Source organism: Blennius ocellaris (assembly GCF_963422515.1).
Source record: "Blennius ocellaris genome assembly, chromosome: 8".
NCBI lineage: Eukaryota > Metazoa > Chordata > Actinopteri > Blenniiformes > Blenniidae > Blennius > Blennius ocellaris.
The window spans coordinates 10794388-10817211 of record NC_137657.1 but is presented as its reverse complement, the minus strand read 5'-3'; the positions used below and the strand labels follow the sequence as shown (position 1 = coordinate 10817211).

Sequence of the window (22824 nt, the reverse complement as noted above, 5' to 3'; positions counted from 1 at the left end):
TCTTCTAGCCTCAAGATTGTTAAGGATGACTTAGTTTGGATATAAAGTGGGGTTACATAAAGTGATGTATCTTGATAATCAAAGATACAAGTTTAGACAGACTTCCCAGAGGTCAGCCATCATGCTTCACAACAAGATTTAACATGATATCTTTCAGTATCTCCTCAACTTCACATGAAATAATTGACTGTATTATTCTGTGTAAAGGGCCAGATGATTTGAATTGATCCTCAATAATCTATTGAAACGCAATGAAATCCAGATGTTGTCATGAATTCACATCACAGCGTCTGTACTGGTCACCATGTGCAAGTGCCAGTTCTGGACAAGTGACTTAAAATTAGTACTTGAATACAGTTATAACAAGCCGTGCAAGTTACTTGGTAAAGTAACTCATGCGCTACTTTTGTTTGTTCTCTTGTTCAGGATGTGGAAATGGGTGTAGCACTTTAGCCGAGCTGTCAGCACTGTGTTGGTTTGTCAAACGACTGACGCTCTCTTCGAGATCAGCTCAACTTGCATCACTTAGGTGGAATTAAAGTGTGACTGTGCATGAGTTTTTGGGGGTAGGAGGACCAGCACAAATGAAAATTGTACACAGGCACAAGGAGACCATACTCGATATTCTACTCCATGAACGATGAATACATGCGATGTGACTTTGCAGGACCACTGTGATACTTTCTGCTATTTCCATGTTTAAAAGCTTCCTGGTTGGATATCTCACCGTGTTACTTGATGATCCTTTCTCTGAAAAATCTGGGTTTGTTGAAAGTACATCGTTCCAATCATTGAGGATTTCTGCTGAAGATGAGTAGTTAGCCCAATGCTGAATTTATTTTGTTGATGTCTCTTGTAAATCACTAATGTCGTCTTTCCAGACTTCTTACAGTCCATCTGGATGAAATGTTACCCTACATGAAGACTAAACAGATCCGTTTCTGACACCAGTGCATTATGTGGAACAATTTCATCCAGTAACAATGTGTCTATACTGTATATGCATATTGCAAAGTGGTAGATTGTAGACTGTGTATACTTTTTGTGCATGATTCTCACGACGGTTGCAATTTAATGTTTACTCTTGTAAAAAGATATCAAATACCGTAAATTCCTTGTTATCTCCCACTGAGTCCAGGGTTACGGTTACGAGCAACCAAATGTGACCTCAAGGCACTTCCTCCCACCAAAACACAAACCAGACAAAAACTCCCTTTTTTTGCAGTTGAAGTTATTGTTTTGTGTCTCAACCGGCTTCTTACTGTGCTGTCCTTTGAAATTCCTCAAATGGCCCAAAAAGCTTGAAAAAGACTAAATGTTTTGTGAAACTCGACATTTTCTTTCATACTGTAACTGTGGTGCACGACTGGAAACTTACTGGAGAAGTGCACATATTGTGTACAAAAGTAATAGCGGCGTGGAATTAAAGGTGTCAGACAGTTTTTAGGGTCAGGGCCACAATAATTGAACCAAACCAGTAAAATGATTGCAAAGTCATGCATTTCAAAACATACACCAAATGATTCTCTTTGTTTTTGTGCATATTAATATTTTTAAAAGGTAAACCTTTAACTAAATGTCTTTCCACCAACCTGACAGTTGCAATTGCAAGATTTTACTGATGCAACTGGGAAAATGTTTTCTGTCTTCGAATATTGTTGCATTCAGAATTATATAGTGTTTGTATGTATGTATATAGGATATGCTTGTTGATGCTAATGCTGATGATTTTACATCACTGATATCAGTGACCATTGTTGAAAAAGACCCTGAAGTTGCTGGAATATACTCTTTTCATTTGGGAAATCTAGTGAAGTCACATTCATGATCTCATTCTTCGAGGCATCTAGACACATACAGGCAACATGCCAGTGAAATTACGAGTTCAGGAACAATAAAATTTGTATTGTGGAACATTGCAAGAATTGTTTACCTGATGTGAAGCCACAAATACAAAAAACAACAACAACAAAAACAACCCAAAACAAACGACTACATATGAAAGTTGTTCAAAAAAATTGCATCGTTGCCAAAAACCTGCGTCAGAGAGACGCAGACAGAAGGTGCACTTAACTCTTAGTGGTTTTTAGAAGAAAAAAATTTAACCTCATCCAATTGACGCAGACCCTTTCAATATCCTTCCTCTTCACTTGGTTAGCAACAGTTTTTTGTGTATGACAACTTTCCACAAACAACTTTCAAAAGTCACCAGTGACTAATATTTCCGACTTGTTAATCACTGCAGCTGCAACACAGAAATGTTGCTTACGCTACCTTATTCACCATGCTGCTGAGAATTAGAAATTAGCTTTTTGCTCTGATTAAGCTTTTTTTCCCCGGACATTCGATAAATGACTCTTTTGTCCGATTTATTACTGCATTTCAATGAAGAACCAAATGAGATCGTTACACTGGCCGAGTGTCACAGCTTCAGCAGTTTATTTAAAGGCTCACATAAAATCATCTCGATTAAAAATCTCAACTGTCGTGGGAACAAAGAAAACTACACCTGGAAGTCCAGTATTTAATGCTGAAATCCCCTCAACATTTCTTCTTCTTTATTCAGGGCTTTATTGAAGATACACAGTGAAAACAACACGTATGAGAGTTGATCGGGGAAAGAAAAGTTAGCACACAGACAAAGATATTATTACCAAATCTTGACATTTTACCTGGATATCAAGTCTACATTGAATGCAAAATCTTTCCAAAGCTCAAAAATATTTAATATAAAAAGAAAGAACCTGCGAGGGTTTAACTAGACAAACAGAGAACATTATAGATAAACCACTGCCCTGCAAGATTTATTGGTCAATCTGTGACATCATCCTGAGGAGAAATGCTTCTCTACAGACATACAGACACAGAGAGGCATGTTGTTTCACAATTGTTTTGATGTGTTCAGTTTGAAACTGGCACATTCAGCACTGCGTCGATTCATCAAATGTCACAGCAAAACTGCAGCCAACAAAACTTTTGGGAAAAAAAAAAGCTCAGAGATAAAACAGGAGGAGAATCCACCATCGCAGTATGACTGCATGATCAAACTGATTTCATTCTGAGCAAGTTGTTTTACCTATTTATTTATTGGGCTACCAGCATAATCCGTGTTAATGTTTGAAATATATGGTTTTACTCTTGAGATTATTATTATTATAATTTTTTGGCATGATCACTTTCCTCAGAAGTTAAACAGAAAACAGAATTCTAGAGGCAAGATATCCTAACGTTTCATGGAACTCTCTGTCGCCCCCTAGAGGCGGCTTACCTCACTATCAAAAGCACTACTTTTATTAATATGAACCAGTTTGACTTTTTTGGTGTGTTTTTGTTTGTTTTTTTTCTTCGATGATTTTTTTTTTTTTTAAGCAAATAAATGAGAAATAGAAACCTGTGAGAATTCAATCTGAACTCCACAAAGTGTTACTTTACAAATGTTAGAAATGGTTCGTCTCAATACCAATGGAAAAGTGAATTTCCACGCAAAAGAGCGGCTTTTTCATTTCTTGACCGGGGTGTTGCCTCTTTGAATCCGTACGTCTGAGACACCGTGACACACAGGAACTATGACTGGACAGAATCACAACTTTACAACCTGAGACAGAATGAATCACGTACTGGACTGATGACAAACTGTTAAAAGAACACCAAAATGTTTCCCTGGAACAACCAACATCTTCATTTCAAGCTCAAAATATTGAATCTCATCTTTGACAAAGATGACTACGAACATCTCTGTACCGTTCCGCAAGTTCTGTGCCTTCTTCCTTGATTATTTATATTAGAAAAATATATTGTTTTCAGGACGTACTGGTTTTTCAAACAACATGTCGAAACGCGAGTGTGTGCCACTGTCTTTGCATATTCCAGTGAATGATCAGTGGGTGGCCCCCGGCAGCAGCTCGGCCTCAGACGCAAACAGCTCCTTGTAGAGCGGAGGGAACATGGAGTGAGCGGTGAGCGGGTACCGCTGGCTGAACCAGCGCAGCTTCTCCATGTGCAGACTGCACAGGGAACGTAACACTGCCATCCTCTGGTACAGCTGCAGGGAGCAAACACACGCTCGGGTTACAAACCGACTTCAGGCGGCAGAGAGCAAAGTGTTACATGCAGTGTGATGGAAGGCTCTGAGGATGAAACACTGTGGAACTCCCTGATTATATAACGCATTATTTGTAATTTACTGGAATGTTAATTCATTTGAACACAAATTGGCACTTTAAGTATTTACAGACTTATTATGTTTTTTTTCATCACTTCCCATCAACAATATGGATTTCAAACTAATTGGAGGAGAATTGACAAAGAAAAATGCCAACAATTTGTGTATCCTGCACAGCATTCTATGCACAGGAGACCTACAACCTCAAAAAAAGTAAATAAAGAAATTAATTCTAAGAAAGTGTGATGATAAAAGCAATTGCTGATAGGCACAACCAGCACAATATAGTTAAGAATTTAAAAAAATAATGGACCCAACATCCTACTACTCTATTGGTTTTCGCACTTTGGTTACATTGCAGCGTATTTATTTTGATGCTGGATCAGTATTCCACATGTGCTGATTCTGCATAAAGACACTCAAAGTAACGACAGTGAGTATTTGTCCACGCTTTTACCTTGTGCATCAGATTTTCTTGGTGGTCTCTGTGTAAAATGTGTGTGAGTCCCAACTCCACACTTCTTTGCACCCTTTGCACTCTGCCTCTGTCCTCCAGACATGGACGGTCTGCAGAGAACAACATTTACAAAAATCACATGAACATTACTGTTATTTAAACAATTTACTCTGCAAAACTCTCAATACATATTCATATTTAAAGGCAGAACTGTGAGCAAACATCGAGGAATCAAAATGAATGGGGTTGGAGTCCAGCCAGATTAGATCAACATGAAGAAATTATAGGGAAAAAAAAGGAATAAGAATGAAAAATGGGTCCCCCCCTCAACAAAAATCTATATACAATCATTAATGTTGCCCGATGGACAGTTCCACGGATTCTCACCTGCGTTGATCAGCACCAAAGCACTGAAGAGAGCGATCTGCTGCTCGCTGAGCTTCAGAGCACACATATCATGAGCAAAGTCGAACACCGCCATGATCAGATCGCCACAGGCTGCGAGAAAAGACGCCGGTCAGCATCAACAAGTTGCCAGGTTTGTGGCATTTTTCCAGATATATCAGTCAGTGCGCTCACCCAAAGACTTGAAGATTTCAACTCGGGCAAACTTCCCATCAAAGAACACCGTGCTGTTGTCTGTGTTGAAGGCCCGACTCATCCTGACCAGAACCACCTCCATGGACCCTGTGTGGAAGAACGGCACGAAACTGCGTCAGTAAAGAGCAAAATGTTTTGACTTGGAGTGCATATTTGTGAAGTGAGAAACTCACCAGCTTTCAAGAGTGCAATCTGGTCGTTCTGGCTGAGCATTCGGAAACCTGGGATGTGTTTCGCAAACTCCACCACGTACTGCACGGCGTCGGTCAGCCGGATGGCGCAGTGCTGCCACATCTCATCCACCGACTGAACCGCAGTGACACACAGGGAACATCTGTTTTTATGTCAAGTGATTAATTTGCAAAACAACTAAAGGAGGAAAAGAGCACTGGAAATGTGCGCTTGAACATAGTTGTTTTGAAAATGATTTTTGTGATCCAGTGTGTTGTTAACATCTGCGTCATGTTTGGGTGTTTTTACTGTAGTATTCAATGTGTTTTCATACTGTACAGCATCCTTGAGTTTCATAATAAACACACAATGAAATGTGTTCATTTCTACCCCTGCTGTTGGTCTTAATGCAGCTGAGGTGTGGTATAGATACTACCAATTCTGCAGATGCATATTCTACACAAACTAAATATCGTATTGGAAGCAATATATACTATATAATCTCTTTATACACTCCCAGTGTAGGAGTGGTGAACTAGATTACATGGTGCCGATCAAGTAAACCTACATCTTTGGGAAAACTACAAGCAGCGAAAAGTGCTTCTCAATTGCATACAGAAGCAATAAATTAAAAAAGCCTGACATTTCACTGATCCCATACAAAGTCATTCCCACTCAATTCACTGGTGAAGGTCTTGTCATGTATCGCTCTATTTGCCACCTCTTCTTTCTCTTTGATCAGGACAGAGGAGGAGAGGGGGAAATAAGTGAAGATATTCTGTGCTTTCGCTTTGACTCATCAAATAAATGTGGCTTCGAGACATGAGACATGGCATGTTTTCAGACGAGACCGAGAGCAGATCACACACACATAAAACCAGAGAGGAGGAAAAAAAAAAAAAGAGGAGTGAAGAGAGAGAAAGTCAGGTGTACTTTGGTCTGGTAGGATTGGATCTCCTCTCTGCTGAACAGCTTTAACTTGAGAGCCTGCAGCTCCTCCACTCTGTACTGGCTGGTCTCTCTGTGGGAGCGCACGATGCTGGCGCAGAGTTCATCTGGAGAGGAGGAGGAGATCGTGAACGCTACAAATACAACTCGGCGTCCTGCCCGTTTTCAGTCCCGTTTGCTCACCTATGTTTCGCAGAGAGTGAGGATAGAGGCTGTAAGGATCCTCGAAGGAGTTGTAGGAATGAATCGCCATCAACTCGTGAGGCGATTGTCTGGAGTCAAACCCTTTGGCGACACAGAAACAATGAGATCTCCGTTAGAAACCAGGTGAGGTTGATGACTAGAAGTGTGTTGAGTGAGGTGTGCGCCTCACCTCTTATGTCAGAGTGTCCGCCGTTGTCCACCCTTCCTTGGGATCTCATAGTGGGAGAGACACCGGTGCTTCGGTAGATCATGCCGGAAACCTGCGAGTCGCCCGGGGAGCACAACAGGTACGGGTGAACGTCAGCGGCGTAGTTCAGCAGCTCGGCGTCCCCGGCGTAGGAGTACGCTGAGGAGATGGGCTGCAGGAGCTGGGGGGATCGGTCTTGACGGTTCTTGGTGCCGTACGACAGGACGGGCTGGTTTTCTCCCTGGAGCTGCTGTTCCTGCTGCAGCTGTCGGTGCCTTTCCACCTCGGCAATCAGAGAGTCCCTTTGACGTTTGGACATTCGACCAAACTTCACGGCTATAAAAAAAACCCCAAAAAAACCCCCAAACAAACAGAGAAGACAAAGAGCATGGTGTGAATGAAAGAATAAAGTAGCTTCATTAGGTGTTCAATGAGTGTCTTTTCATGTCTCACCATCTCTGCTCATGCCCTGGGCCAAACACTTCTGCAGGCGGCAGTGCTGGCAGCGGTTGCGGCTGGCTCGGTCGATCTGACAGTTACTTTGCCTTGAGCAGGAGTAGGACACAGTGGGCAGCTGGCTACGCCGGAAGAATCCCTGTGAGCAGGAGCAGCCGAGACCAACACCAGCATTATTGGTGTATGGGACGCACCGAGATTTGATGTTTTTGAAAATAAAACAAAAAAGGCGATTTGTGAAATGTTTTTTATTTTTTGATTTTGTTGTGAAACCAAGTCACCAAGTCTGCGTTTTATGGTCCAAAGTTGAAATTTGGGATGCAAAAACTCTCGAATAGAAAAACAAAAATTATTCTTTAAGTTGGGCTTTAGTGGCTGCGTGTCTAGGGTGTGTGTGTGTGTGTGTGTGTGTGTGTGTCTCACCTTGCAGCCTTCACAGGTAATGACTCCATAATGCACTCCAGAGGACTTATCTCCGCAGATCTTGCAGGGAATAACTTCAATCTGAGCTGCAAAACCACAAAAGTACATTTTGTGTCAACGTTTATTAAAAACCACTTTGCTCTTTCTGCAAAGGTGCCACATAATAGTGAGTCAGATAAATAGTAATTGGCCGTCAGTGAATTCCACAATGACCTTCTCACACACTCACACAGTGACGGTGAGTTGCCAGGTTGGGTGTTGGTCAGACATCACAAGCAACAGGGATCAAACTGTCAACTAAAATTCAAGGAAAGCTCAGCAGGCAAGTTTTTAATCTTCATGGCATCTGCTATGATTTCAGAAAAATAAATTTGTATGCTATTAGAAGTAAAGAAACAAATATCAGTGGATAATGTCAAGATCAGTACTGATAGCACACAGCTTTTGTCTGTTTTTGTAAAATATGACAACACATATCTTTAACCAAAGAAGCAGACTGCAAAGTGATTCCCACCATGAGAAGGTGAAGCTGTACTTCCCCTTAAACGTCGCATGTTGTGCGACCATGGCAAACCAACAAGGTAGTTTCCTCTCTTAGACACCTTTTGCTCTTCCTGATGAACAAAATAACATCAAATGCATTAAAAAAGAGAGTCTTCTGAAGATGTGGAATATTTGCAAATGGGGAAAGGCGGAGAATACGAAGGTGTCAACCTCAGAGTCCTTTCAAGTGGTTGCCTTGCTTCTCTTTCGGTCTGACTGTCCCTCTTTCATGTCAGGTCTTTCTTTGCGAATCCCTCTCTGTCTCGGTCATAAAGGACACTGCTGCCAGTAATACACTCTCTCCTTCATCACTGCCAGTAATGCCCCCCCCACCCCCCCACCCCCCAACACTCCCCATACCCCTGATCTTCAGAGTCTCACTCCCACCAGCCTTTGACTTAGTGGCGATTTTTCTCACAATTAGAGATCATTTCATTCAGTCAAGTACCAAAACTGTACCAGACTGTGCAGCAGCTTGATCACTTATCATGTGTCTGTATGGACACAGTCCACAGCCAGCGAGCATGAAGTATCAAGTACACTGTAAACACACAGTAACCTCGTTGATCGTCTTTTACTGCCGTCTTCTCGCTTCCTTCTACAAATTGCAGCAAGTGTGTGAGCGTTCACCGTCTGACTCTTACGTGTGCACGTTGATGATATTTATACGCCGTAGTATTTGCGTTTCCGTGCATAACTGTGTCAGATTTCTTCACAAGTGTGTGTTAGTGTGTCAGTGTGTGCCCTCTTTATCGTATGCCAAAAGGATTTCCTAAAGGCTTCTGGTGGAGGGCGGCCGGTCTGAGGCGCGAATAAAAATGACACATGAGACAAACATGTGCGACGAATGAGAAACTGCATGACGCGGGCCATTGACTGCAGTTCTCACAAATTATATGAAACTGATTAACCTCAAGATTCAGCATGAAAATAGTGAAGATTTTCACAGACTCAACCACTGCCACTGTAAGTCTCACTGAGACGTTGTGGTTTGAACAACAATACAGAAAAAGGATTTCTCCAAGGGTGGCATTAACTCACACACAAGACGAAAATACTGAAAGAGCCCACACCTCCGCCTTGCAATAGAATATTGATCTTAGGAAAAATCAAATCACTTCTATCGTGTCTCACTAATCTAATAGCTCACCAATTTTTGAATTATCCTGTTAATCGCTCAACAACAACAACAAAAAACAGCAACAGCAAAGAAAACACACACCTCAAACTTAAAGTGGATGAGTGTGTGATTGTGGGTCTGTCTGATGTGCAGGATCAGCACAGAGAACATTGGTGGTCTGTTCTTTCTGCTATTTCAGTTCTGATTGTCAACCTCAAACAACAGGAAATCCACTGTGACCCACAAGTTTTCGCTGTTCACTCACTCACCCATTCACACACAGTTGTTTCAACAGCTTTCCAAAGCAATGGTAGCTCAGGTAACTCAAATAAACACATTTTGAAGGCTAAATTAACATATCCTTTGTTTTCTATGCAAAAGTAATACAACAAAAAAAAAAATGCTTGCTGATTTTTAAAGCCTGAGAGTAACGGGACACCTGAAAGTGGAATTTGAAAGAGCAATCATTGACAACCAACATGGGCTGTGTGAGCGCTTTTGTCTGTATCAGCAGCGGCAGACCAAACAAACCCAGCACCTCCCTGCATGTACAGGAAAGGAAGCGATAAGAATATGACGCCGCTATTATTTCTTCCTTTAGTGGCTTTCTCAGTCACAAATGATGAACTGATTGTGTTTCACTTTGCAAAAAAAAAGCAGAAGAGCACTGTAGTATGGCAAAAAGGCATTGCTCATATACTGTAGCATGACTTGCTCTTGCAAATGTGGAATATGCCTTTTACAACATTAAAAGTCACTGAAGAATATTGTGAGCAGCGCAGGAAATGAGCTAAAAACACAAAGAAAATTGACTCAGAGTGACTGAGGAAATGCGGATCAGCGATCAAAACCTAATGTCTCTGTGGATCATTCCTATTCACTTTGATAACCCAAGAAGGAATCTATGGAAATTGTTTATTTTGATCATTAGCGCATTTGAATTTTTTTTTTTTGTCTTTTTACAAACTCTCAATATTTTAGATTTCTACTGTGCTCGTCTGACTAGACTAATCGGAACTCAACGCATCACACAAAGCTGAGTGAAACCAATCTGTCCAATCCAGAGGGCCAGTTGGACTGCTGAAGATGTGGAATATTTGCAAATGGGGAAAGGCGGAGAATACGAAGGTGTCAACCTCAGACAAAAAGTCTACTGCACAAAAAACATGGAAATAACAAGTAATGCTCTCCATCACATGAAACAGAAGAACCTCAGAGACATTTATAATCAATTGTATATGTTCCAAAGATAACTCAAACCTCAATCAACAGAATTACCAAACACTGTGATGCATCTCATGTTACCTTCTCAACACACTGGAAAGTTTTCAAACAAATATCACAACCGTTTCCTTTATTTTGACCCCAAAATTATTCAAACAGACCTTGTGGTCGCCTGAGATGCGCCCTTTTCATTTTGAGTGTAAAACTTTCAAGCGGAGGCCGAAAAGATATTCTCGGTTTTGAAAGGGTTAATGTATTCGTTTAAACCCGCACGTCGTCATGCTACGCGTGGACTTAAAAGATGGAGGAGTTTTTTTGTGTTCACCAACACTTCCAGTGATGGAAATATTTCGAATCGTCAGTGAAAATAAAAAGAGTGGCACCACCCACGCTTCCGCACGTAACAGTATACCACGCCACACAGAGATGGTCTCACGGTCTTTCAATCAGTATTTTCAGCGATCAATGACAAAACACTCGCGTGAACTTTAAAAGCACTGGAAAAACAACCGTGAGTTCCTATTTTTTTTGGTGGGGGGGCGAACACATAGCTACATATCATTTCTGGAGACTTGGACATTGATTTGGGGCTTAACGTGTGCAACTTAAAGAACAAAGAGGATCGCTGGTGTTACAAGTCGCAACTGAGAACACTGACATTGAAAAAAGAAAAGAAAAGAAAAGAAAGCAACTGAGCAAATTCTAAGAGGAATAAATCAAATTTATGGTTTTAATAATTGTTTCGGGGCATTTAAACAACATAGATGCAGATGAGCCGCTTCTCAAATCGTCAATGTCTGCCTGAAATCTCCTCGTCAGCAGTTTGTTTGTTGCACTGTAAACGGACAGAAAACCTCAACTTTCCTTTGATGGAAACTTACCTTTGGTACATACGCAAGTACGAGTGCAAACACAAGTTTGTATACCCACATTGCACCCATATTAACACACGCACGCACACACACACACACCCACAGACCCACACAATGTCGAAATATCACATGCTTTTGCGTAATGGATTGCTTACGTAGGTTTAAACACAATTCACCAGCGCATTTTTTAATCGTTTTTTACATTGCATTTTGCTTCTTTTCTTCAGAAAGATCCATCTTGTTTTAATATTCTGTACATTTTACATCACCATTTCAGAGGCAACGAGCATATATCAGCAGTTTTAGAATTTCAGTTACGTGGGGAATAACTGTCCAAAATGTTTTCGTTTATCATTGGCACACCACGATTTTCTAAAGAAACAGCTGAACGTCACACTTTAAAATAATGCATGGGTTTTATTTGTGTTTACAAATGTAGTTAATAACACAATTGTATTATATATCATGAGCAACTTCAAAATGACTGTTCCTGCTAAAAAAGAGGGGAATAGGACTGACAATGTGAAATAAGAGTAGCTTTCTTCTTTCATTTGAATAATTTTTTAATAGAATGTAATTTAGCACTCGAGAATGTAACCGGGACAAAAGAGAACAGGAAAATGAATATTGCTAAACTGTTTCAATAAGCATTGAAGCATTGTTTCATGTCAACTTTTTTTACTGTTTAGTTGTTTTACTCATTTTCTCCAAATTAAGTCGAAGTGTCGTCACCAAGTGTCCAGGCAGATAAAGCTGCATCCGGTGTGTTGGAGGCCCAAAGTCCTTAGGTGATATAAAATGCATCCCCCTGATAATGTGCTTAATTAGATGTGTTTTTTTGTTTTGTTTTGTTTTGTTTAGATTTTTAATGTGAATATGACCATGTAAACCACTGCTCAGCAGACGTACTGTAAATCAATGTGTTACAATCAAACTGTTCTGGCTGCTTCAAATATGTGAGAACACCTTTACAAGTGATTCCCATTAATTATTTAACAACAATAAATACCCAAAATGAAAATCAAACACTAATCTGAACACTTATGAGCATCAGATTTAACTCTGAAGTTGAATTTGAAGGTGTCTGATGGAGGTAATGGTTTGAAAGTAGTGAAAGCGATGAATCAGCTCAACTGCTGCATTTCATTTTTTACCATATTTTGGGGGGGAATGTGTCACCTGCGATTTTGAAGTTTTTCTTTGATCTGAAGCCAAACGCTACTGCAGCTTTGGAAGCGGAGTGCAGGTTTGTGCACCGAGAGGAACAAGGAAATCCTATCTGATAAAGACCCTGCGTAAGAATTCAAGCTGAAAAAAGCTATTCTGAATGTTGAGCTGTGGGAATTCGGATTAGAGCTGTGAGAGTTGGAACAATGCGTTGTACTCCAGCTGTGGCGAAGACACAGAAGTATGAAGCTTTATTTTCATCAGTTGGAGCTTGATTTCCTCTTGTGCACGCATACAGTATCCACACACAGCTGCAGGGCGAAGATATGATGCATGCCAGAGGCATCTGAACAACAGCTGTGCATCGGTCTGTGTGTGTGTGTGTGTGTGTGTGTGTGTGTGTGTGTGCGTGCGTGCGTGCGTGCGTGCGTGCGTGCGTGCGTGCGTGCGTGTGTGTAGGTAATCGGTCATTGTGAGGCTCTTTGCTTCTTTGCCGCCTCCTTGACCAGCGATGACTGTTAAATTTATGAAGCTTGGAAATGTACTGTTTGAGAAATGAAATGAATCACCGTCATCACCTTTGATCACAGTCTTGCATTTTGTCTGCATCCTGTCTGCATCGATCTACTCTGATGGATGAATTGCAGTAGCAGAGCATCTTGTTTTCTGTTGTTTAGTATTTGCTGTGCGCAAAAAGGTTTTTTTTATTGTTATTTTTTTTTTATTGCAAAGTCACATTGCAACCTGGTGCCCTGGATCAGAGGTTGACGTAAAATGTGTATCCTTATGTATTCATTTAAATAGGATGTTTTCATGTTCATTTAAAGTCAACATCTAACATCCTTACATGCAATAGTATTAGACTGCCCAAAGTTACACATGATGGTGAACTTTTAACTAAGGAAATTGGAAATATATGTCACTGCCTCTGTGTAAAGGATTAGTTCATACGCTATTGAGCATGATTGTCCTGTACAGTTTGTAAATCTGAAAAAAATGCCCCTTGTCCTACACTTCTAAAGATAACTCACTGTAAGCATTGTGGGCGAGTTTGAAAATGTACACCAGTTTTATCTGTACAATGCTTTGCTTGATTATATTTTCAAATTAAATGATAAATACTGTGAATTAACTGGAAGGAAATTATGCTTTGCTGGAGCAAAGAGGCAACAATATGAGCAGAATCACCTTTCTAATTGTTTAGCGTAACAATTAATTTATGTATAATAAGATTGCTTTCAATATAGAATCGCTTGTTTGAAAGAAAAAAAAAAGAGGAAAGAAGGGAGAAGTTATGATGACTTGCCCAATAAATGGTTGATTATGATTATGGAAGCATAGTGAATTCCGACAACAAACAGATTGTGAGCGTTAAGCATGAGATTTGTCTCCAAATGTTTGAGGTTTTGCACAACATTACTCGATCTTACATGAGAATAACTGTACATGTAGGAGTAACACACGGTGGAAATATCTGTGGCATTATTCAAATTTCAGATTGATCAAAGTGAGGACACAGATGAATCATTTTGCAGAAAAGTCAAAGTGAAAATCATCAGTTTGCGTGAATATAGCCATCTGCCAAGACAGATTCTCAAATAATTAAAAAAAAAAAAAAAAAAAAAGACAACTGGTCCTTGAACAGGTTCTGTACACACTGAGCTATAAGTACAAGGAGAATGTGTGTATTATGGACTGAACGACTTGAATGCAGTTTGATTTCGGACGAGTAAATTAGATGAATCAATGTTGTGTTAACATTGAAAAGAAAGAAGCAAAATGTAAGGCCACATGTGAATTTGCATAAACGAATAAGCTGGATGCCAAAGCATGATGACGCTGAAGCGTTAGAGGTTTCTGTGAAAGTTTCTCAGGTTTTGATGGAAGCAAAGAAAAGACGCGCCGTAATTACGAGACGTTCTGACCACGATATCAAACACAATCAAAAACATTTTGCACTTTACTCAGTGTTCAGATCTGCCATCATGAAGCATTCAATTGATCAAAGACACGCATACACACACACACACACACACACACACACACACACACTGAATCCTACCTCGCATCATCCTCACTCCTCCACTTGTCTCAGACGTTTGTCCTACTTTCACCTTTCACAAGTTCACTTTTCTTCTCACTTTGTCTCTCAGCAGTCTGCCTTAACACACACACTCTCTGTAGTTTTCTTTTTTTTTTTTTTTTAAAGTTTTGCACCACCTAAATCTTTCACTCTTCCCCCGTATTGTCTTCGTCCTTTGGTGAACCAGGTGGAGCGCTCACTGCAGCTTCATCGCACATATGCAGTCTTTTGAGTGTCAGTCACTGCCTCATCTTCCTTGTTCGTGTGTGTGTGCGTGTGTGTGTGAGAGAGAGAGAGGAAAGACAGCAGAGACAAAAAAGGGGGGACTGTCCCCTGCTCTGACTCTTTTCTCAAGGTACTTTTCTTGTATACCTTTGTTGTTGTCGTTCACCCCCTCAGTCTGTGTCACTAAATACTTTGTATTGTCTGGCTCCTTCAGGACTTCATGACGTTGAAGATGCCGTAAAAAACATGTGACTTGCCGAGGCAACGAGGCTTCATAAAATACTTTTCACACTTTAGAGTTATTTAAGTTCTCCTTTTCTTCATTTTGCACATATAAGATTATCGAAGTGAAAAAAGATCGATGACAGAATAATTCCTTTTGTCTTGCCGTATCTTCGCCTCTTGACAACCACTAAATACAATGAAGTTAACATAATTAATATACTAAAAAGGGGAAATTTACAAGGGAAATTAATGTCTCAGCATCAATTGTCAAATGTAACAAGGACAATTCTACTCAAGTCAGTATTTTAATATTACACTCGATTAAGAGAAGCACATTTTAACAATGTAATATACTGAGGGGAATAGGAATGTGGTCACTTTTGACAATTTTTGCCAAAAAATGAGGAGCATAGGTTGCAGAGAATAAGCAATTTCAAAAGAAATTTAAAAGACTGTCTACAACTCGAGTGAATATACTCAGTGACCTAACAAGTCTCTCATGTCTCCTGTTGGTATCAGAGCTTCATCTGAAGCATCTCAGCGACGCGCCGAAGCAGCCAAGACCACCACAATGATCGATACCCATCCTTTGCTCCAGCAGGAGCCCGTTTTTATCGTTTCACCAACTACAATAAAGACAGGCGGTGTGTTACACACGCAGCATCTCCACACTCGATAGCACGGCCAGGTGTGCTAAAGTTGTGGCAGAAAGTGTTAAACCAAAGAAGTTAAAAAAAGACTAGATGTTATCGTTATCAACTGCTTTCAGATGGCAAGGGTTTTGGGTGCGGGTGTGTGTGCGGGTGTGTGTGCGTGTGTGTGTGTGTGTGTGTGTGTGTGTGTGTGTGTGTGTGTGTGTGTGTGTGTGTGTGTGTGTGTGTGTGTGTGTGTGTGTGTGTGTGTGTGTGTGTGTGCAATACAGGTGCAATGATGTATGTTCACTAACTATGAAGCCCACCACAATGCATGCACAATTATCTAGCACAAACATAAACAATGTCATAACCATGCACACACACACACACACACACACACACACACACACACACCCACACACACACACACACACACACACACACACACACACACACACACACACACACACACACACACACACACACACACACACACATACACATACGCACAAACGGCATCCAGTGATAACTTACTTAAATGAGTCTTCTTGGACACGGCGCCTCCTGAAGGGAGAATGAAACGGGAGAGAACACTAAGTTTATTTCTCAGCATCATTAAGCGCTAATATATCAGACACACAACACGCAATGCAATCAAAGATCAATAGACGTAAGTTTCAAATCGAGATGAAACGCACAGAAATAATTTTTTTGTCTTTGTCTGGACAACGTAGTAGAGTTACATGAAAATGTATGCAGCCAGGCAAAACTCTCAAACTACATCATGAAAACTGACAATGAAGCAATATGATAGGAGGCTTCAGCACTTCTACACAAAAGAGATAAAAATCAGAGGAAAGTGGGTGTATATGAAGCAACAGGTCCCCCTTTTTGTCTGACTGTTTGACCGCAATTGTGAGTTAGTCTCAGTCGCAGACCGTGTGTAAGAAAAGGGTCTGTTTATTACCGTGCGTGTGTGTGTGTGTGTTTGTGTGTGTGTGTGTGTGTGTGTGTGTGTGTGTGTGTGTGTGTGTGTGTGTGTGTGTGTGTGTGTGTGTGTCAGGTCGGTACTGATAAGTATCAATGGAAGACGTGGAGCTCGTCGGCCTGTCTCTGGCGCCAGATCAGGCCCTCTGTGGTTTCCTCTGTTTCACTGCCCTCATCAAATCAGTTTTGCTTCATAAGCAGAAAGCAGAAAGCAGAGCAGCGTACACGCGCGGAAAGTGTAGGAGAAGAAGAAAAAAAACCAAACCCATTTCAACACAAAATGAGTAAGTGACGTCAAGTGATTGCTAAACCGAGGAGAGACAAACAAATATTGAACAACAGGTTACTATCAGAACAGAATCAAGGCGTCGTTTCAAAACAGAAAGAAGGACTTTCTTTTAAACGATCGCTGTGTTCGTAGTCTGTCATTGGTGCAAGACTTGATTCGCCAATCTGTCACATGTTTTTTACCCTCTCCTTTGTGGCTTCCTGTACCTTCTATACATTAAAGTAAACGGTTATTTTGATGTATGTTTATTTTCGTGTCCAGCCCATCTGACTTTGTCACATGTGACTATTGGTGAATTCCTGCAGCTCATAGATTGCTAACGACGGATAGATCAACTAAGTCAATGTGGAAAATGTGGAAAATAGTTGAATTCAATGTGGAGAGACTGATTTGGATACACTGACAATGATGTGACTTACCTGCATGTTTCTTTAAAGAGCTTCCCCTGAGGAGATAATAAAGCACCGGTACTTCTATTCCTTTTGTATTTATCAAACATCAAAATAAGATTTGCTGGAAACACTGAACAGTTAAGACAGAAATAAGTAAACAATTTCCAATTCATTTATGCAACGTGAAGTGTATATAAAGGTAATCAGTTGTGTTATTTTCGTTTTGATTTTTGGTAATGGGGCGGAGTTATTATGTAGTGCATTCGTAAGGCTTCAGTGTAGCAAGGGTACACCACTTGTCTTTTTCAGTGACAGAAATTCAAGATTTTATGATATCTAATGAAAAATACATGTACAAATGATTTTAAAAGCTGTTGGTTTTGTTTTGTAACGGCACGAAACGAAAACCTGCAACACACTCATATACCAACGTGAGTGAAAACGACTTATAACGTATAGCATGACTGAAACTAAACTACCTTTGGCTGTAATGTGATTGTAACTGATTACCCGTTTGACATCGACAACAGTTACAGAAAGTGACATTTCAGTAAAGTTGTGCTGTCATTTCTCTGTCGTGCTCCTGTGCTCATGCTTTAGCGTCATCCTCCGGTTTCCTGCCCCCACAGTGTCTGCACTGTACTGTATTCTCAGCCTTAAATAAACACTAGCTTATTTTTAAGTATCTGTCTGCTGCAGTCTTTTAATATAATTATTGGAAAGCTTTGTCACTGAACCCATTAGTGAGTTAGTCCTTAAACTAAACATGAGGGATGAGCAACTTTGAACAACGGGAGTGCTGCTGAGACATCCTGCTACCTGACGGACGTCTGAATTATGACCGAGCGCATCCACCACAAGGAAAGTCATTTTCATGAAAAATGGCTCCTTGGTTAACTCCAATCTTAACCTACATGCATATATTGTTATTAATCTAAAATTAACTTAAAAAATTGATTAGCTCTAACGTATACTTGCTTGAATGTACCTTTAAAAACACCATGATAACTACTCATGAGACACGTAATTAATAGAACTTAAAAAAAAGTTCTCATGAATCCTGGGCACAGAATGACCCACATCATGTGGACAGCCCCCTAATGTGTCATAGCACAACGATAGACACATTATTCAGGCAAATTCAAAAAAGTGATGTGTGAATGACTTTCCTAAATAACCAATCACTTGCTTTTTAAGCAACTCGCTAGTTGTTTTTTTGAGGTACTAGCAAGTAACTGTAATCAAGTAAAAAAAAAAAATGCAACTAGCACACCATGGCGGCTCAGAGTCCCCGTCGTTCATCGACCGTGTCGCTCATGATTTCGTATGATTAAAACTCTCATGTCGCAAAACGGAATAAAACTCAGTGGTTGGTGGTTAGTTTGGCAAACATGTATAACGCAATCACTGACACCTGCGTCTGTGCAACCTAAATGGGACACAGCATGGACACATTAAGCAAGATGCACCTGTCAGCTCGGCCATAAATCCACCGCATGCTCACCATACCCGACCCCGTCGACAGAAGAGGCACCAGCGCAGCTCATCGGTGAAATTCTCACCAATACATCTCCACATCCTGACATATAAGGTAAATGCTGAAATGCGGTGTTACATAACAGCGCTAAAGACCACCAAGCCCAGAGAGGGAGGTCAGCAAGTTTGCCTGAACATAACCAATATGGCGCACGGAGCACAGAACCTATACAATTTAATGTAAATGTATCACGGTGGGACAAGGTGCTTCGTTACCAAAAGGTAATGTCTTCAGTGTTTTCAAATATCCAGAGAGGTCATCAGTGTTATCATGTATTCGAAGATAACCGTTAGGTGATGCAATAAGTGAACTTGCTGCAGAACAACACGCAGAGAAGAGGATTGGACCCACAATAGATCCCTGAGGCACACCCTGCATGCCTGTCTCGTAACAACCAAGACTTTCTGACCGTTGGGAAACGGAACGGAACTCAAAGTGTCTCAAAATTCTAAACGTCGGACTCGAGAAAAAGAGAAAACACCCACAATAGCCACCAGAACGAAGAGGCTTGTCGCATTAAGAAGAGCTACCTCAGCAGCACGAAACTACCTGTGGAAATAAAACAGTCCGACCGCACTGAATCTCCACTTTAACCTGAAAAAAGCACCAGTGGCAGGATATGGTAAATTACCCCAGACTGCATTTTTTTTCCTTTCTCATAAATCCTTTAACTCCTTCATGTCTAGTTTTCAACTTTTTTCTTTCACAAAAGCTTGAACGTTAAAATTATTCCACTTTCACTCTGGCAGTCACATGCAGAGAGTGTCTTGTAGTACCCCCCCTTTGTTTATATTTAATAAGTTCCTTCTTTTTAATAGAATTGATTTTTTGGGTTGTTTTTTTTAAACAATAAGTGAAAAGGCATGATGGGAAAAGCACCTTCACAGCACGTAGGTAATACTGTCAAAAATCCCTCTGGTGGGTTGGGGCTGATAGTAGGTCAGATGGTCCTTCTTTGCTTTCTGCCCCACTCCACAGCTTATGATTTAAGGAAAAAAAAAAAATTCAAAGTTTTCATTCCTGTGACAACACACCAGTTTCCTATTTGTCTTTGACCAGAAAAGTCATTTCTAGGTTGTGTTCACATATAGTTTGTTGCATAACACTTAACTTGTCTCTGTGAACTGTAAAGCAAACCGCACTCAGACTATTATATCAGTGTTATTGACGCAATAGTTTTCCAGTAATCTGAATTAATTAATAATTTGAAATTGCACCTGTAGCTTTTTTTATTCAATGCAAGTTTTTTTGAGGTTCCTGCTTCTGTCAAGATGATATCAAGATGAGCGAATATGATTGATAAAATGTAAACGTTTCAAAATCTGATCAACTGTTTATGTTCTACTGTAAAGACAAAGTCTAATAATAATAATAATAATAATAATAAGAGGTAAATTGATTCTCTTTTATTTACATCTGAATCAGACCCTCTTGGGATTGAGGTAGTATCAAGTCCTCACTTGTTGTGACTTGTAAGAAAATTCATACAACCACTAACTAATGTGGAGATTTTCTTCAAAGCCCTGTTGATAAACAACATAAAGACTCTTTAAATTGTGCCCGAGCAGTTAAATATAACTGTACACTGTATTTGTCTTCAAAAGTCCTTCATTTAATTTGCCTTTCAGCTGGTTACATAACACCAAAATCACAATCAAAGTTAATGAATTAAAAAAAAAAAGATCCTTAATATATGGAGATAGGATTTAGGATTATAGTTTATTAACAAGTGCTAAACCTTCCACGACAGTTTAATCTCTGCTAGAGGAAAACAGCTCCAAATTGAAACTGCTGACAGTTGCGTCTAAAGGTTAACTGTGTCCATCAGCAAATAGCTTTCAGAGCAGACACACCATTGTAGATTAAAATCTTTCAAAACATGGAAAAATATGTAATAACATATTGTAAATCTTTTAAGTGAAAGGGAACTTTAACATGCAGGACTTTAAGACAGTCCCGTGCAACTATGGTAATCAATGCAATGTTGATGCATGAAAAGGAAACATTTCTTTTTTTTCCAGCCTTGAACTTCATGTGCCTTCAGCTGAGACAATGTTGTTGAAATAATCATGCCCGTCGGTGCAGTGCAAACAAGCCAGAGCAAACTGAGTGTCCGCACTGTGGGAGCAGTGAAGAAAGGTGTGCAGTGGGTCTCTGTGGCAAAGGGACAAGCTCTCCTACCTGGCGTGACTGCCAACGGTTTGATTATAGCCAAAGAGAGGCTTTGAATAGTAAAGCATTGACCAGAAACAGAAGCAAAAATAAGAGCTAATCCCCACGGATTATTCAGGCTTACTGCCATTCTTACCCACTCACAGCACCTTAACCACATCCCAGTGAGAAGGATGAGAAGGGTTATTGGGGTAAAGATGGATGAGAGCGAAGGGGCAGGAGATGAGAGCAAGCAATGTGACGGCGAGACGAGAAAACGAAAGAGAGAAAGCGAGACGGCTGGTGTAAGAAAGGTCAATCGACTGACATAAAGAGAGCTCGGCTTTGAGAGAGGTGCGGGTGGGAGTGGGCGCCCAGAGGCACACTGGGAAATCAGAGTTTGTTTTACTTTGTGTGGAAGAGGAAGGGAGAGGTAACATAGCACACAATACAAACACCGAAGGGCGCGAAAGCTTTACGTCAGTGTTCTTGTGGGTCCTTTACACTGTTACAATGACCACACACCTGCAACGGCAATGCCAATAGCTGCAGGGGCTTATTGGACACCCTTGTGTACTCATTCACTCAACATTGGCTCAGGTGCTATTAATCACTGCTCCCTTTGAATAATGAAAAGTAAAATTGAACTGGGAATGTTGGGTTTCTTGTGGACATTTGCCTCTAAGCTGAATCCAATGTCACAGTCACACCAATTAGTAAAATCATTGTTCTTGTTTTGAAGCTATATCTAGATTTTAGTTCGATGAGCTTACAAATTGCACAGATGTTGAAGAGAGTAATGTAATTAAGACATAAAGTGACATGCACCCTCTTTAAAAGTAGCAGTAATTTATCCAGTAAAGGCAAGATGAAAAATTTAATGCCCTAAACAGATGAAGTGCATTGGCACTTTGCAGTCTGCTTGTTCAAGAACCCCCCCCCACCCCGCCTCCCCCCCATATATATGTTTAACTCTCGGTCCCCCGCCTTCTACCTGGATCCGCCCCTGAACAACAGACAAAAACGTTGGCGGTGGATCAACTTACCTCTTTTGATGGGGGTCTCAGTGGGGGACACGTCGGACTCCTCATATTCCATAACTCTCCTGTCAAAACACTTGGAGGCCCTACACACACACACACACACTTCTCACTCTTACACTGACAGGGAGAAACCACAGAGGGGTGCTCAGTCAGTAACTCCGGCTACTGGCCACTGGAATCATGAAGTGACATTACTGGGACTCCCGCTACCTGTTGGAGGCTCTAGCGCCCGGGACGGCGCAGGCATTTGAAGACGTGCACAGCCATCTCCTCCTCTTCACTGCTGGCCCGGAAAGTCGGCAGTCATCCTCTTCTTCTACTTTCTTCTTCTCCTCTCTCTCTCTCTATCTGTGCGTGTCGGCTTCCCTTTCTTCAACTGCACTCCTCTTCTTGTGTGGTTGTTTTTGAAAGAATTCGCAGAGTCCAGCTGGACCGGGCCGGACTCGTACACAAACACAAGCCGTGCGCCCTGCGTGCGCTCCCTGCGCCCTGCCGCTGCGCGCTCACCCGCCCCGCGTGCGCTCCGTGCGCCCTGACAGTCCCTGGCTGGAGGAGTTATGTCACCGGCCGTTACGTAACAACAGCGGATCGGGTTTTGCTTTGAAGTGCTCAGTTGAGAAATATAATCCCGTGTTGCTGCCACACATTTCCGCCGCACTAATAGAGAAAATACAATAGTTGGGGGGGCAAAACTGTCAAGGACTACATGAGGAACATGCTTTA

The 22824-nt window shown here is 41.0% G+C and overlaps 1 protein-coding gene across 1 annotated transcript; it reads right to left on the bottom strand.

The window, feature by feature from the left end:
- Positions 1 to 3877: 3877 nt before the first annotated feature.
- Positions 3878 to 22444, bottom strand: rorc (RAR-related orphan receptor C; the record flags this gene model as incomplete). Its single annotated transcript, XM_080501097.1, has 13 exons — positions 22312 to 22444; positions 22105 to 22218; positions 16237 to 16266; positions 7609 to 7694; positions 7183 to 7324; positions 6712 to 7065; positions 6522 to 6623; positions 6324 to 6445; positions 5393 to 5525; positions 5199 to 5306; positions 5007 to 5117; positions 4620 to 4729; positions 3878 to 4042 (listed from the first exon to the last, which is right to left on the bottom strand). Exons 2-13 carry the CDS (start codon positions 22154 to 22156, stop codon positions 3878 to 3880), a joined length of 1515 nt encoding a protein of 504 aa, XP_080357223.1. The 5' UTR covers positions 22157 to 22218; positions 22312 to 22444.
- Between the last annotated feature and the right edge of the window lie 380 nt (positions 22445 to 22824).